Source organism: Apaloderma vittatum, unplaced genomic scaffold, assembly GCF_000703405.1.
Source record: "Apaloderma vittatum isolate BGI_N311 unplaced genomic scaffold, ASM70340v1 scaffold4438, whole genome shotgun sequence".
In the NCBI taxonomy this organism is placed as follows: domain Eukaryota; kingdom Metazoa; phylum Chordata; class Aves; order Trogoniformes; family Trogonidae; genus Apaloderma; species Apaloderma vittatum.
The window spans coordinates 42,711-58,861 of record NW_009728873.1 but is presented as its reverse complement, the minus strand read 5'-3'; the positions used below and the strand labels follow the sequence as shown (position 1 = coordinate 58,861).

Sequence of the window (16,151 nt, the reverse complement as noted above, 5' to 3'; positions counted from 1 at the left end):
GAAGGGAATCCGATGTCACTCTCTCCAATTTACTGACAGAGAAGCTGAGGTGTGGAAAGGTGATGGATTTGCTCAGGGTCAGGCAGTGAGTCAGTTGCAAAGCTGGAGCGCCCACCCCACCCTGGCTCCTCAGGCTTGCAACTGTCTAGACTTCTCCAAGCACCAGATTTGATGGTGGTGTTACCACCAGCTTCTACCATCAACCTGAGAGCCTACACATCTCACCTCCCTACACCGGTCACGAGGAGATGTCTGTATCCTCGACTTGTAGCCAGAGGGGCACAGATGCTGCAGACAGGAGACATGTACCTACCCACTTGGAGAACATCACACCTCCTCGTGCCTCTTGCTCCTTACCTATCTCTCTCTGGTCTTATGGCCTTGTCCACACCATCAAAGAAGAAGCAGAGTCCAGGAACTAGTCTAAATAAATCTCGATAAACTTACATGACAAAGCACAGCATCTGCACACTGGTGGTTCAGCAAATGGAAAAACAGCCCAAAAGGGAAAACCCCCCGCATTGCACGGCTTCATTTCTGACTGTGGTGGCTTTGATCCAAAGCCCATGTGAAAACGACAGAGTGGAGTATAAAGAAGAGGGGAGTACAGGAGGAAGCGAGGCAGAGGAGTGGCTGTGTATTGTCCACAGCTTGTGTGATGCACAGCAAGAGGGTGAGAGGAGAGATACAGAGATAAGGCTAAAAATGAGTGTCTTGAGCATTGGTTTGCAAACCCCAGTTGCAGCAGGCATGTGTGGGGCCAATGGAGAGACCACTGTAGTTCAGAGGACCCCATTGATGCTGGCAATACCAGACCAGGCTTGAGCACAAAGTAATGAGGAAAGTTTCCTGTCCCTGTAATTACGTTTGGACCTGAGTGTTTTCCTGCGTTTGCTTCCTGAGACGTTATTGCTTTCTTAACCACATTCCTGACTCTGCTCCTTGGGCTGGCTGCAGCTTCTGCATGAAATAAAGGCCCATTCACCACTACACTAAAAGCTCTACTTTTTCAACAGGGAAGTTGACAGTTAAATAAGAGGAAGAGGAGAAGACGGGCATCTGTGGCGTTGAAGACAAGGTGGAGGAACAAATCCAGTAAAGGGGTCCCCTTCATTCCAGCAAATTCAGCTCTGCTGCTCTGCGTCAAGCCCTGGTGAGTCAAAGAGCCTGGAGAATTTTTACTACTCACTTAACAGAAACCAGATGCCACAAGCGGCATGCATCCTGTTAGCAGCCCTCACCCCAGATGGTACGGACTGGAACAGCTTTCATTCAAGTGATTCCATAGAATTGTCCCACGGTGATACAGGACTTCAGTGAGGATGAAAAGTCAAGGGTTGGTTACTGCAAGGCTCATGGGCTCCTCTTGAAAGTCCTCTGATGGGGATTTGCTCTGCTCTGGAGATCTCTCATGGCTTTTCTTCACAGCCTTCATGGACACTGGGCTGAAAATGCTCTCCCAAAGCCTTAGGAAGGGGAGAAAAACTGTAATGATGCACAAGGTTTTGGATTCAGAGGAAGAGGTCTGGTCTTGCTTCTTGATACCAGCTTCAGCTGGCTAATTGCTGGAGTCTGGAGGTGCCTTGGCCTCAGCCTGCAGCACAGGCATGGCGGAACAAACCCTTCTGCCCCATAATGTTGCTGTAAAAGCACCTGCAGCCTCTGGATCAACACTTATTACTTTGTCATCCTGCAGGATCTTGGGAGGGAAAGCAAGCTGAAAACACAGTACCATCCCTGCACAAATGGTGCAGGACACTGCTCAGTCCATGCATTAGCTTTTAGTTCTCCAGATAAAGCTGGAGTGGGGCAGACGTGGCCCATGTTTCAGGTGATAAGTGATGAGAACAGGGGGGGTTTGAGCAGGACATCTTTGCCACATTTAGTTCTTCCTTCTACTGAAACTCCTGAATCTTTTGCTCACTTATGGGAACAATAAAGCAAAGAAAGCAAACCACACACTTTGCCTCACTCTAAAAAGGAGGAAAAGAAAAAAAAATTGAGTTTGAAGACAGGGTGGGGTGGAAGGGGTGTGGTTACGCGGGAGGTGTGTCAGGCACCACCAAACTTATTTATAAGCAAAGGCAGCGCTGCTGGGGAAGAAAGATTGCTGAGGCGTCGTCAGCTGCTGGTTTTTCCCTGAAACCACTTGCAAAGCACCTCTGCTGCGATGGGGAGGCAAAAGGACGTGCTTGCTACTATTGAGGAGCACTTGAGGATCAGAAACAAATTAGTACGGCAAGCGCTGGCCGAGTGCCTGGGGACGCTGATCCTGGTGGTGAGTCTGCGATGGGGTGTGGGGATGCCCTGGGTGTGGGGAAGATTGCCCCAGTGAAGGGGCTGTGCCGCTGCCAGAGTTTGCACAGAGATGAGCCCAGCTCCAGTGCAACCTGCCTCAAGGGGACTAGAGGAGAAGTCCCTACTCATAGGAAAAAAGGGTTCATGCAAGTTGCTTTAGGGTGAGCTTTGGAGTGGCTGGCAAAGGGTGGTCTCTAAAGAGCTTGTTGGGTGTTTTGGAGGCTTTTGTGTATCTGCAAAGTGCAGGGGGCAAAATGACTCTGTCTAAGCAGCAAGTGTTCTGCTAAGGATCCTGCAAAACTTCCTTTCTGTCTGCCCTGGAATATTTTCTTGGCACTGAAATACTTCAAGTGTTCTCACCCAGGGAAGCGAAAGCTTTTTCCTTACCTCGCTTTGTTTTACTTGTACATCCTAAGGAGAAGAAGCAGCCAGAATTTAAACTGTGGCAGCATTTGGTTTTTTTGTTGTTGTTTTTTTTTTTGTTGTTGTTTTGTTTTATTTTGTTGCTGGCTGCAGTTTCCAAAGGGTCTTATCAGTGGGACTGCACGACACTGTGGCAGCCCGTGCCGGCAGCTGATCAGGACCTTGTGCTCACCATGTGTGTGACAGCACCGAGCTGTCTGTTGATGTGTTTTAAGGGGTAAATGGCTACAAAACTCTTCTGCCTGTTTTAGTGCTCAGTTTCCAAAGGGATGGGATATAAGGGATAAAACAGGGTAGACCCAGTGTGTAGATGTTTTAAGTGGTCCTGGCTTTCTTTGAAGGCAAAGACAGAGGGAACAGCCAAGACAGTTGTATGTAAGGAGTGGGAAGCAAATATATGTGTAGGAAAACTGGGACAGGTGTATCTGGCTTTGCACATCTACATCCAAAAATGTAGGACTGCCCAATGGATCACGGGTTTGGTGTGTTGATATTGGTGTCGTCACTGTGAATATCTGCAGGTGAAAATTTCTCTGAAGTGGTGTAAATTCAGAGCAATTCTAGAAGTTTCGGTGCAGTTACTGTGCGTTTACACTCCTCTGTAACTGCTGGTAGGATTGTTTGGGGAAAAAATCTAGTGGAGGAGCTGAAAGCAGAGTAAGGCTTGATGAAGCTGCATGTGCACCCAGAGAACAACACAAAAGGACCCATGCATAATTTTATGCTTTCATAAATCACTTTATTTTTTTTGTGAGGAAGAGAGGACTACTGAGTCTTATATTGGAGAATTGAAGACGCTGCTAAGACCCTGTAAAATGCTACAACTCTCAAAAGAAAGCAGCTTTGCACGGTGCAGTGTCTTTATCGCCAGCGACCCAGCTCTGGTGATTTGCAGACAAGTCCTGTTGATTTTTCAGGGAAGGCTTATTTGGAATTAAGACAGGTAGAAGCTGATAGGAAAGTGATTAATGGGTAGAAAGTTGCTGTCCATGAATCACTGATATTGCTGCAGTTAGTCTTAGAATTGAAGCAAACTAAGACTTGTAAGGTGGAATAAGTTAATATTGTTGAGACACAAGGCATGTTTTTAGACAGATCTGAGCGTTCGGAAAGACACATGAAAATGTTATTTCTTCTTCTAATTGGATTAAGACCACTTTTCTCTACAGCCTTGGAGTTGCTACTCTGAGCCTGAGGAACTGTTTGGGCCAAAATCATAACCAGCCTCCAAAATGAGAGTGGTAATGGGCACCCTTCAGCCAGGCTGCATCCTGCACTGGTCAAAGTGGGAAACACATGCCTTATTCTGGGGAGCACCACACCTGCTGTGTTTTAAAGTGTGTATAAGTGTACAAACAGATCTCTCGCCTTGTTCAGGCAGCAAAGAATATGTTGGTTTTAGTGACACACTCAACTCTTGTCTCATAGGCCTTGTAAAAGTCACCTAGGATGTCCTGCAGCAGTGCGGATGGAGGGCTGCGGGTACTCTGTGTCCATGTGGGAGGAGGTTGGGTGGGCTGGTAGGAGAAACGGGAAAGTCCCAGACATGGTGAATGCTCCTGGGTTGTCAGCAGTGAAAAGCAGGGTACAGAGAGAGGGAAATGGGTTCCAAGGCAACAAGCCAGCAATATTGGTGTGCTGGGCTTCAAGCTCTTTCCATCTTGAGCTGGTCTCAATCTATTCTGAAAGAAGTGACACTCACAGTTTTAACTTCTTTTACTTTTTTTTTTTCCTCCCTACCACCTGGATTCCTTTGTGTCTTTTTATTTTATCATCTGCCTGAAACAGAAGGGGCCTTGAAGATTACTTTCTTCCCCTTTCAGATGACCTGAATAGTAGTTTGAATCAGATAGTCCCAGGAGAGACATTGCCATTTTGTACCTTGAAGAATTCCCTGCTAAACCACCCTGCCAGTGGCTTGAATTGTGTGTATATGCATTTAGCTGCTGGTAAACATCTTGTTGTAGATAAAATATGATAAAATACCTGAGGAAAGACTTGGGATCCATGAAATTGTCTTCATGGGAGATGGAGTTGACAAATAAGTCTAGAACAGAACAATATTAGGATGGATTTAAGGTTTGATATTGTTCAGACTAAAATCAACTTCCTGAGCTCCAAGGGAGGGAGGCTGTTAAAAGTTAGCAGCTTACTTTACATTTCACTGTGTAATGTAAAACTTGTCCCACCGTGGATATTGGCACAGCTTCAGCTCTTACTCTCCTCCCTGTTGCTTGCATAATGACTGGAGCACTCTCAAACTCTTCTAGAGCAAAGTTATTTCAGACCCCTGCAAAGTCACTTTGCCTGTAAGAATTAACCTAGTGTTAGATTTTATTTTTCTTATTTTTAAGGAGGTTGTAAAGATAGCGAGCATTAACACAAAACAGTGCCTCTTTTTAAAAGATAAGATAAGAAAAATAATCCAACTAAGGCAGCCAAGCCCTGAATAGTGCAAAGGCAAGGTTGTACAACGTGGTTTTATTCTGGCAGTAATGTCTTTTCTGTTACAAAATAGTGATGTTGATTCTACCTTTCCTCTGATAATTAAGTCGACTTCCCCCCTCCAAATGCACTTTCTGAGTAGTGCTTTAGGTTTGAACTTTATACCTATGTTGGAAGCACCGCTTGCTGGCAACAGATAAGCAACGCAAATGCTGAAGGCATTTTCCCAGTCACTTGCTGCTTGTGTTATTGCTGTAGCAACTCACTAAAGCCACATTTCCAGCAGCAGGCCACTGTGCTCTGCTGGCTGTAAATACCAAAGCTGACTCCGTTTGGTTCCTACACTTGCAGGAAAAGCAACTTGCTGTTTATCATTGATTTCCAAGCTGTACTAACTGTGATTCACTGCTGTTGAGGCACGAAGAAAGAGCAAAATTCCTAATTGCTTTTCAATCAGGGTTGCCTCGACTTTGTGGCTGGGTGGGTACTTTTTGGAGTATGAGTGTGCTGTGGACCACAGAAACCAAAACTGCAAAGTGGTTGGGGTAACCAAGGCAAAGGAAGACTCATTTAAGCATTGGCAGTGCAAAGCTTAAAGCCACTGCTAGTCCCACAGCCATCTGAGATGACACGACACTTCCTGCAATCACTCTTTGATTTGTGATGGTTTCTTTGAACCCAGCTTGTTGCATTTGGAGAATCTGATTTTATTTTTAATTATTTTTTTTTATTTATTAATGCTTTACTAGATTTTAAAAGGGGCGGGGAATCTTCAGTGTAAGCATGTCGAGCTGATTCTTCCCTGCAAGGGTTCTGTGCTGCTGGGTGTGGAGGAATGGGAAATGTCAGCGCTGCTGATCTGCTTCACCTCTTTTGCTAGATGAGGTTGAATCTCTTCATTAATTGTTCAAAACTATCCCTTCTTGCTGTCCCCATGCAAGGGAAGGGAGGTTTTCCCTTCCGACAAAGGGGACAGTTCAGACACTAAGACTTACCCTTGGTGAGAAGGCAGCTTTTCTCCAGGAGCGCCCAACCCTGTGACCAGAACCCCGCCAGAAGTATGGGACTTTGAAGACCTAAAGCCTTCTGATCTGAGGGATACCAGGGATATTGGAACAAGTGATTTTTGCTTCTGTGTGAGTGTGGGAACAAGGTAAAATAGTGAATTTTCTCTGTAATGCCCAACTCGCCTACTGATGGCTGCTTGGGTTTCTTGCACTGAGTGATGCTTGTCTCCCTAGCTTTGTGCAACGTAGTTGTAGCATGTGTTGTATGTGTGGTACAACTTTCCTTAGATCTTCTTATCTCTTGAGCCCTGAAGCCTTGCCTGGCTCTGGGACAGCGTGTGGTGTGGAAAGAGCTGAGCACAAGAGAGGATGGTCTACTGCTGCTCTCCAGGCTGGCTCCAGCCATTCTGGACAAGCAGCTAGATTGTGGAGTCTAATGTTTCTCCTTGCTTTGCAAATTGTAAATGATGACCAGTCTGGTTATTTGAGAAATGCTTTGAGGAAAAGCAAAAATTACGGTGTTCCTTGCACTGTTGATGTGGCTGGTGAAGGTTGTCCTGGCTGCCACAGAATTGAGAAGTATCTCTGTGCACTGCTTGAGCAGGATCAGCAGTGTGGATCGATCTGTCTTCAGATCTGCCCAGCTGGGTTCAACTCCCTTCAAGGGCAGCAAGGGCTATGGGGGAGACTTTAACCCCTTTAACACCTTGCTTGGAGCTGCAGAGATGGAGTTGGGGGGTTGTTTTGAATTGGCTATAGAGAGATGGTTCTCTGCCCTCTCTCTCCCAGCTTTTACCCTTGGAGAGACTGTAGGATGGTCCCAAGTTTCACCTTGAGATGAAGAGAGTTCTCCCTTTGTGTGTCTAATACTTAAAATCTTCCATCAACATCTTGAGGTTTCTTGTTTTAGAGTAGACCCAGGGTTTGACTGCCCTTCTGGTATCTTCCCCACTAACTAGAGGGCAATAAGAGCTGAGCAGCTTTTCCCATCCACCAAGGTGGTTAGGGTAGTTTTGCAGCATGCTGCTTGCCTAATCCCTGGTCTATTTTCTGGATGAGAGAAAAGTTGTAATTCAGGTAATAACGCTCCTCCTGGGCTATGCCAGCCAAACTTTCCCATCTTGATTTAGAGATCAGTCTGTCTGAAGTCCAAGAGCAAATTCATCCATTGTGTCACACCTGACTGTGTGAAAAAGCACAAGTAAAGAAAAGAGGAGGCCATAAAGGGAAGAGATTTTCTTCCTGAGCTCCTGTATGGTGTTGCTTTTCACAAGGTCTGCGTAATAAACTCAGATGGCCTTGCTTCTTATTCTCCATTTTTTTTGCTTTTATTCTCCAAGATCTTTTCCTACCAGTCCTGCTTTCTTGTGTCCAGCCACCGAGGCAGGGTGTTTTCACATTCAGTGACAAAGCCAAAGAGTTATTCTCCAAACATGCCCTGGATACAGAGAGTTGAAGGTTTCCCCAATAGGAAGTTTCACTTGGTGACCTGCTACCTATTTCTGTTTTTGCTGCTGCTTCTGGATACCTCCTCCCTTGTAGCGGCTTTGGAGTTTGTCAGCCCTTCCACTCTTGAGCCAGTTCAACTCACAGATCCTGTAATTGTTTTTTCCATGGTTGAAGAAGTTGGATCAGCTCATGAGGAGTGAGAAACCTCACTGTTGGCGGGAGAAAACACCAGAGCTGCTACAGCCAGTAAAATGAAATTAGGGAGCTGGCTTTCATTAACCTGGTTACTGGGTGCATTGACCTCAATTCCTAGGAGAGTAGCTTTAATAGAACAGAGCAATGCTTTGTGGCAATCATTTTATTAGCATTATTAGCACTTTAGAGCTGCTTTTGAACTTGGCTAGTGGATCATGGTTATATAACAGTTGACTGCTGCACCCACTGCCATGTGAGGTGCAAGCCTGAATTTCTGTTGGCTAGCATGTTCCTTCAATAACTTCTTTTATTTTCTTTTTTTTTTTAAAAAATCCAACAAATAAAATAAAACCAACCATAAGCAGCAAAAGGGTATTGAAGCAGAGAATGAATGATCATCTCCCTCTTGGGTTTGTACCACTGCATTCTGACCACAGTGGTGTTATATTGCCTAAAGACTTTTACATATATTGCGTGGACTTAACCACTGTGATAAATGCTGAATTGCTTCTATTTGACCTTCTTTGCCTTTCAGCTTAAGCTAGTTACTTTTAAACACTTCTCTGTGAGCATTTGAAAAGGAAGACTTAAAAAATGGGTGCCAAGGGTTTTCTGTCTTGTATGGTCTGGGAAAAGGAATTTGAAGGAAATCTGGCAAATAGCAGAAATGGAAAGTGTGATTAAAAATTCTAATAGTCACTACAAATTAAAACTGGGTAATATCAAGCCACTTTTGGCAAAAGCATGTGTGAGTGTGACTTGAACTAGGTCCCAAAAGTCACATGCCATGGACAGATAAACACATAAGAATATATGTTCATGCTTAGTGGACTCCACTGATGCAGTATGGAATGGCGCACATGTACACCGAAGTTAAAATCTGTCCATAAATACCACCTTACTCTTTTTATATGCTGAGGGTCAAGTTTTCTGCTGTTATGCTGAATTAAACCAAACAGTGTTCAGGGCTCATCTGATAAATAATTTTAATGCTCCGGTGGAGTGGCTCCAGGGTGTTTTTGCATGGGCCATAGACTCTCTCCTGAGGAAAAGCTGGGGAGCTATTGCCAGGTGTAGGAAGGGGAAGAGAAGGATAGGGAATGGCTTCCTGAGAAATGGTAGAGAAGAAATTTCTCCAGGTTAAGGAAAGACCTGAACAGGGATGTGGAGGGGGAAAAACCTTACTCTTTTTTTCTTTTTTTTTTCCAACCAGAAGGCATGTGGCTAATGAGCCAACCATCATTCACTTACAGAAATGCCAGTTATTTTACAGTGAATAACACAAATACTTTCATCACCAGGAACAACCTGTGGTCAACCCTGCTAAACTCAGGTGCCCACTGCAGCTTTTTGTGGGCTTGTCCCCACCCTAGTCAAACTGATGTTGTTGTGTGGCCTTAGAGTGGCGAACACCATGGCCAGTACTCTCTGAACCTCTTACTGAAGCATGCTGGGGCTTGTCTAGGGTAAGGGAAGTAACAGATGTCACTCTAGTCATTAGCCAGTGTTTATTTGTTCAGTTGGAGTTATGCTTCCCTTGGTGGTTTGGGCATAGCTGGGAATGATGGCTCTGTTTCCTGTGCAATAAACAAGGCTCATCTTTTCTGCCTCTGTCACGGCATCTTCTCTGCCATTGTTTCCCAGCTGGGCAGCTCAGTGTTAGGATATTGAAGGCCCTGCTCTGACTGCACTTGGTAAAGAGCAGTGCTTGCTGTCCCTCTTGTTAACTAACGAGTTCTACAGGTTCCTTTGTTCTTTCTACACAAGGTCCTGTGTTGTGGACTTGGCCTCTTGACAAGAGGCACCTGTGTACAGAGTGTCCACCTTGTGAGCCAGCTTGCAGCCTATCTGGGTGTTCCTTTCCCATCAGGCTGAGTGCAGTGTTTGCTTTGTCAGTAATTCTTCAGTTGTTGAGGGGCTGGGTTATGTGTGTTTTGGCTTTGCCCCTCATCTGGATTGTGTGTTACTCAGTGGACACGTCCAGTATCAGCAGGAGAGGTGAAGACAGATACACCTACTTCTTTGGTGCATACCTGGTGGCTTACCCACTAAGAGCAGATACTGCCTCTTTGCCCATTGAGTAATTCTGGGATGATTTTGTTCACGGAAGCAGAAAGTATTGGTGGGTGTGTAGATATGGGTATGTGGTCAGAAGAAATAAGGCAAGCCTTGATCCCTAGGTTTTAAGATCTCAGGAGCAAGTTGTAATGCCTGTTCTAGTTTAAGGATGCCTTCAGTACCTTCAGACAATAACTGTTACGCACCAAGAATCAATTCAAGTGGAGTCAGTGGAAGAAAAGAGTATACAGAAGATCAGAATCAGGGCTCCTTAAATTTGATGGTGGAGAGTGGAAAGACCTGGGAAGGCAGAAAACTTCCAGCTGGATGAGTGATGAACTGAACTGCCTGGGAAAACTGGTTTGGGTTTTTAAGGGTGAGCAGAGGAAGGATGGCTTTTTTTTTTTTTCATGGATGTTAAGAGAAGGATCACCCATTTGGAGCAAATGTCTTAGAGCAAAAGCACATGCCTCCCTTAGCTACTAAGAAACACTGTCACCTAAACAGCTTTTGTGCCCCAAAGTGCTTGGGCCACCCCTGATCTTAGACAAAAGGCCAAGCCTCTGGCTCTGCTGGTAGCAAGTTCCTGGAAAAGTCCAGGAATATGGGCTTTTCTTGTGGTACCTGTCCCATGTTATTGCAGCAGAGACAGGCCAGCTCTGTTGCCCTGATCCTTTTTTGCATGGTTTTGCCATAGGAAGGATATGATTGGTCTGAAATGATGTGTCAGAGTTACCACAGCAAGGAGTGGTACTTAAGCTCAAGGAGGGAAGCCCAGTCCTCTTGCTGTCACCTGAAAGATGACTTCATGAATGTCAGGCTGAATATGGCCTTCTTCAGTCATGTCTATATTTCCAGGCATTAGCAAAATTGTCCACTGACAATGTGTTTGCTACCCAGTCATACAATTATTAGCCTTTTTAAACCCAGATCCCTGAACAGTTGCACACTAAATACCTTGGTCTGCAATGCTATCTGCCTAGTTCTTCTCACCTACCGTGTTAAAATTCGATAGTAGAATAAAGACCTTCAGCTTGCTGTGGTGCAATCTTGCTCTTGAATTTTGGCTCTGGTTCTGGTTCCCCCTCCCAGGAGACAGTATTGTCCTGTGTCCTTTCTCCTTCCTTCCATCCCTAAAGATAACACTTAAATACTTAGACCAAAGATTAAAGCTTTGAAGGCTTTGAATCATGGGTGGACTGTGATGGCACATGCAGGTATAAGTGGAGAAGTTGCAGGCATTGGTCAGCCACTGGTTCTGACGTGAAATGGAGAGGGTAATTTTAATTCCTTCTTTTCCTTCTAGCTGTTTGGCTGTGGATCCGTGGCACAGATTGTGCTCAGCAGAGGGACTCATGGAGGTTTCCTGACCGTCAATCTGGCCTTTGGCTTTGCTGTAACACTGGGCATTTTGATCGCAGGACAGGTGTCAGGTATGTTGTGGCTCCATGAGGGCTGGATCTCGCTTGTGACAATTGTTTTGTAGGCCTAGATGACCGTAGGTTTTCTGTGTAGCATTGGTATGGAAACCAGTGTCCCTTGATTCATCTTTGGGACCCAAATTCCACCTGTAAAAGTACACTAACCACCAGCCTCTCTACAGGTGGACACCTGAACCCAGCTGTCACTTTTGCCATGTGCTTCTTGGCCCGGGAGCCCTGGATCAAGCTACCAATTTATGCCCTAGCACAAACCCTGGGGGCTTTCCTTGGAGCTGGCATAGTCTTTGGGCTGTACTATGGTAAGTGTGGAAACCTTGTGGGTTTGTTGGGGTGAGAGTACTGCTCTTTGTGACTTGCTGCAGGGACACTGTTTTCCAGATTAGACAGAAGTTTTTTCTTGCAGGGCAAAAATCTGAGAAGCCTCCCTGCTGTGTTTCTGGGAGGGCTTTCCTGTTCTCATGATGTTGGGTTCAAACCTCCTCAAATCAATCTGGAGGCCAACCAGCACTGTCAATGTGCAAGCCATTGTCCCTGAGTAATGATCAGTGCACCAGTGGGTGGCCCCTCTTGTATCTGCTGTCTGGACTAAAACAGGTCTTCCAGAAAAGCCAATGAAACTTCATTGGTTATGGAGATGTTATATCTCTGCACTATTCCAGAGCCATTTTACCCTTCTTGATTTAAAAAGTAATAATAAAGACTTTGCTATGGATGTCTTCTGCATTGTCTCGTATTACCTTCCATACAATGGGACTTCTAGCAGTTTTCACCCTTGTCAGAGTGTTTCTGTAACTTTGAAAGCATCCTAGAAATCCAGTTCCTCATGCATCTATTCCTCCTGAGCAGCGTTCTTCATCACAGGACAATATTCAGTGGGCAAGAACTTGCTTTTTCCTGGAACTTGCTCTTTCTCAAATATCAAGGGCAGCATTTTGACTGAGACTTTGCCTTCTGATGTCTGTTTCTGGCAATAGAAGCAGTGCTCCCTGCAGTTGAGCAGAACATCTGGGTCATTGTAACTTCCACCTGAGGTCTGTTTCTTCTCTCCAGTGACCATGGAGGGTTTTGACAGCCCACCCAGGTAGTTATCCATCTCTGCAGAGTGGTAGGCAAGGGACTGACCATTCTACAAGACAACCCTGAGAGGTGAAATTACTTGTATATTGGCTTTGAGAAAAGTGCAAGATCAGCCCAAATCCTGTTCGCTGCAGATCATAGCAATATATTACATCTTGGCACCAAGACAGATACCACAGGCATTTGGGTACCTTTGGGAGAGATTTGGAGTCACCTTAGTGTTTACCTCTTGGCTGTTACTCTTTCCTGGTGCCTAGCAAACAAGAAATACTAGGAACAGGAACTTGGGCCATCTGCATCTGAGCTTATCTGGTAAAATGCTGTGGCAGATCATGCCCTAAGTTTTTTCAAATGAGTGTTTGCTCTGCAATGGTTTTGCAGCACACAGCAATGAGATGCTCACGGAATTCTCTCTCAATATTCATGGCTCTGTGGAACCTACATTTTAGTCATCTTACAAGCAGGGTTCTTTTTCTGATGCGTGTTGGAAAAATGACTGACCTCTAACTTTTTCTCTTTTTTTTCTTTTTTTTTTTTCCCTCCCTTTTCGCCACCTCTAGATGCCATCTGGGCTTTTGCTGGTGGTCGTCTGCTTGTAACAGGAACGAATAGCACTGCTGGTATCTTTGCCACCTACCCATCTGAGCATCTGAACACTGTGAATGGATTCTTTGACCAAGTAAGAGGGTGCTGGGAGGATGAAGGTGCATCTGAAGTGGAATCTTTTGGGGTGACTCTAGGCCTGTTCTTTTTTAGAGGATGAATTGCAGTGTAAAGAGAAGATACCTAGAAATATTTTTTTAGAGCTGACTCAAGTATCTCACTTGCCCATAGAAGAGCAGAGCTAGGAAGAACCCTTAGAGCAGGAAGGCTTGTCTAAGGGGATTAACCAGTAGTACAACACTGTCCAGGACATCCCTTGATCTCAGCCCCTGAAGATCCATAGCGTGAGGAAGGGTGGCTCTTCCTCACTTCCAGTGTACTACTGTGGCAATTGCACAGTCAAGAGGTCGACTGGGTGTGGGGTGGTGGTTGGTGTTGAAGGTGGCTTTCCTCATTAAAGTTGCTATCAGCCACAAAAGGACAGCAGCCACCCAGTTCTGATGAGCTGAAAGCAGGTTCAGGAAGAGTTCTTCAGGTCTTCTGGCTACTCACACGGTTATTCATAGGTCTGCTGAGGGTAGGGAAAAAGAAGCGTGGGCCTGATTGAGCCTGCGGGCTGCCAGGAGGAGCACGTGCCACTTTCCCATTCCTGTGGGTCCTCTGTCTACTGTGGTCTGATAATGGCATGGAATGAGTCAGTGCAGCTCTTCCAGTTTAGAGAATAAGTACTAAATGCCTGAGATTTCATAGAAGTTAAATAACTTGGTTAAAAGATTGATCTGGATTAAATTCTTCTTTTTCTTCCCCTTTCCTCCTCAGTTCATTGGCACTGCCTCCCTGATCGTTTGCGTCTTGGCTATTGTCGATCCCTACAACAACCCTGTGCCCACAGGGCTGGAGGCTTTCACAGTTGGCTTTGTTGTCCTTGTTATTGGAACCTCCATGGGCTTCAACTCTGGCTATGCTGTCAATCCTGCCAGGGACTTTGGGCCTCGTCTCTTCACAGCCATTGCTGGCTGGGGTACTGAAGTGTTCTGGTAAGTGCTTGCTGAAGAAAACCTTGTGTATCAACAGGAAAAAAATTGAGTCCAAAGAGGTGGTAGCTATGGTATTGTAAAGAATCTTAGCATCCATGAGGTATCTTTTGGATTGTGTAAATGTTTTTAAAAGAAGCTGTTTGCTCTACTGTGACTTCTTGAGAAATCATAGAAGCTGGGTAGTTTTTAGTGGTGAGAACAAATAGCCTAACTTTATTGTGGGGAAAATGTAGGAGTATCCATGGAAGGTTCAAGTGCACCTTGAACATGAGCCTATCACCATTTTTTTTGGTGGTAGAAAATGGCGGATGTTTGTTATACTTGGATTTTATTGTTGTTGGAAACAATTGAGATCTGTGAGCAATACAGGCTATGTGCTACCAAGGGCTGCTTTCCTGTAAGCCGTGGGAGGGGAGTGAAGGTGCCTGGTTCAGGCACTGCAAATACTTCTCTCCTCTCTTGGTGGAGAGATAGTCTTGGAAACCCTGGAAGTAGTTGTTCTATATTGCTTGTCAGCTGAACTTGCAGCGGAGACAATATCTGCCTTGAAAACTGCTGTGGGCGTGAGGGTACTATTGCGTTGTGCAAGTCACCAGTGATGTTTGGAGATGACCAGATTCTGCATTGTTCCAGATCCAAACACAAATATCCTAATGCTTGTGCTGCGGTTCTTACCTTGTGTGCTTTTTGTTTTCCAGGACTGGTAAGCAGTGGTGGTGGGTTCCAATCGTTGCTCCTTTCCTTGGGGCCATTGCTGGAGTGATTGTCTATCAGCTGATGATTGGATGCCATGATGAGCCTTCTCCACCTGCCTCTGAGCAGGAAACAGTCAAGCTGTCTAACGTGAAGCACAAGGAGAGGGTCTGAGAAAGCTGCCATCCAGGTCTGGCAGACATTCATTACTCAGGACTGCAGCTTGCAAAGAGGAGAAAAGGGGTTAAGAGCTTCAAGAGCAACAGGAAGAGGTTTTTTTTCCTGTCTTGAGATACTCTAGCTTTTTTTTTATTGTGTGTGTGTGTATATCCCTGATATATTTGCTTTAGGCATTTTCCTATGGGCCTTTCCCCAAATGCAATATCATGTAATCTTTCACTAGGGAGGCTGAGAACTGTAGGAGTCAAGAAAGAAGTGGCCATTGCTGTCCAACACCTCCAGCATGGCCCAACTGTTAACGAATCTAGAGCTCTTTTAGGCTGTGTTGCTGGCCTTGCCTGATAGCTTGGCAAAACTGCTTCCTTCCAAACCTGTGTCCATATCTGTGGAATGGGGATCATGCAAAACTTGAATTGTTTTGCTAGCATGGAATGGCAATTCCTACATCCTGGAAAAAAGTTGCCTGTGATTCTACAAGTGATCAAAATCATGCTTGGTGTTGCTTTAAAGTCAATAACTTCCACCAAGAATGAACTTGTCCGAATGATTTTTATTGGCCAAATTTTTTATACCTCCCATGAATTTCTAGAACATTGTATCAATCAGCTGACCCATGATGTCAGAGCAGAGAGTGAGAGTGTACTGGATTTTAATTTAATAGTAAGACAAAGTGTTTGCAAACCACCGTACCCTGGTTTTCTAATAACAATTTTTAATATTGCCAATTCCTAGAAGATAAGACACAGGAAATCTTTGTTCTAGCCATGGGTTAACCTGGAAGGAAAGCTTGTGTCCCTGTAGCATACTTTCTAATTAATCAGCCTTGTATTTCTATGCTGCAAGCAGCTAATGGCCAAGTTCCACTGGAAACATCATCTTGCTAAAGTTTTATATGTTCATGTAAATTTTAAAAATAGTGTTTTGTTTTGTTTTATTTTTTTTCTTTGAATAGATTTATATATAAATCTACTCCTTAAATCCATTGTTAAATGCCAGAGTAGGGATGAGTTAAAGATGTGTGGGAACTGCCTGTTCTCTAACAGCTTTGAGATACTTTTGGGTTTTCCTGGGGTGGCCTTAGATCATGGCATTGTGTTGTTGGAGCATCTCCTTTTCCACTTTGCAGAATTCCTGGGGTATCCCTGGTACTCACAGCTAAGGGTCTGAGGTCAGGCACCTCCTGTACTAGCAGTGCTGGCATCTCAGGGGATCTCTGGCTCTTCCAGTGCTCTATTATTACAGAG

The 16,151-nt window shown here is 44.9% G+C and overlaps 1 protein-coding gene across 1 annotated transcript; it reads left to right on the top strand.

The window, feature by feature from the left end:
* The first annotated feature begins 2,095 nt into the window (after positions 1–2,095).
* On the top strand, positions 2,096–14,901 carry LOC104268107 (aquaporin-3-like). Its single transcript, XM_009874224.1, has 6 exons — positions 2,096–2,278; positions 11,182–11,308; positions 11,479–11,616; positions 12,955–13,073; positions 13,817–14,034; positions 14,733–14,901. Exons 1-6 carry the CDS (start codon positions 2,171–2,173, stop codon positions 14,899–14,901), a joined length of 879 nt encoding a protein of 292 aa, XP_009872526.1. The 5' UTR covers positions 2,096–2,170.
* The last annotated feature ends 1,250 nt before the right edge of the window (positions 14,902–16,151 follow it).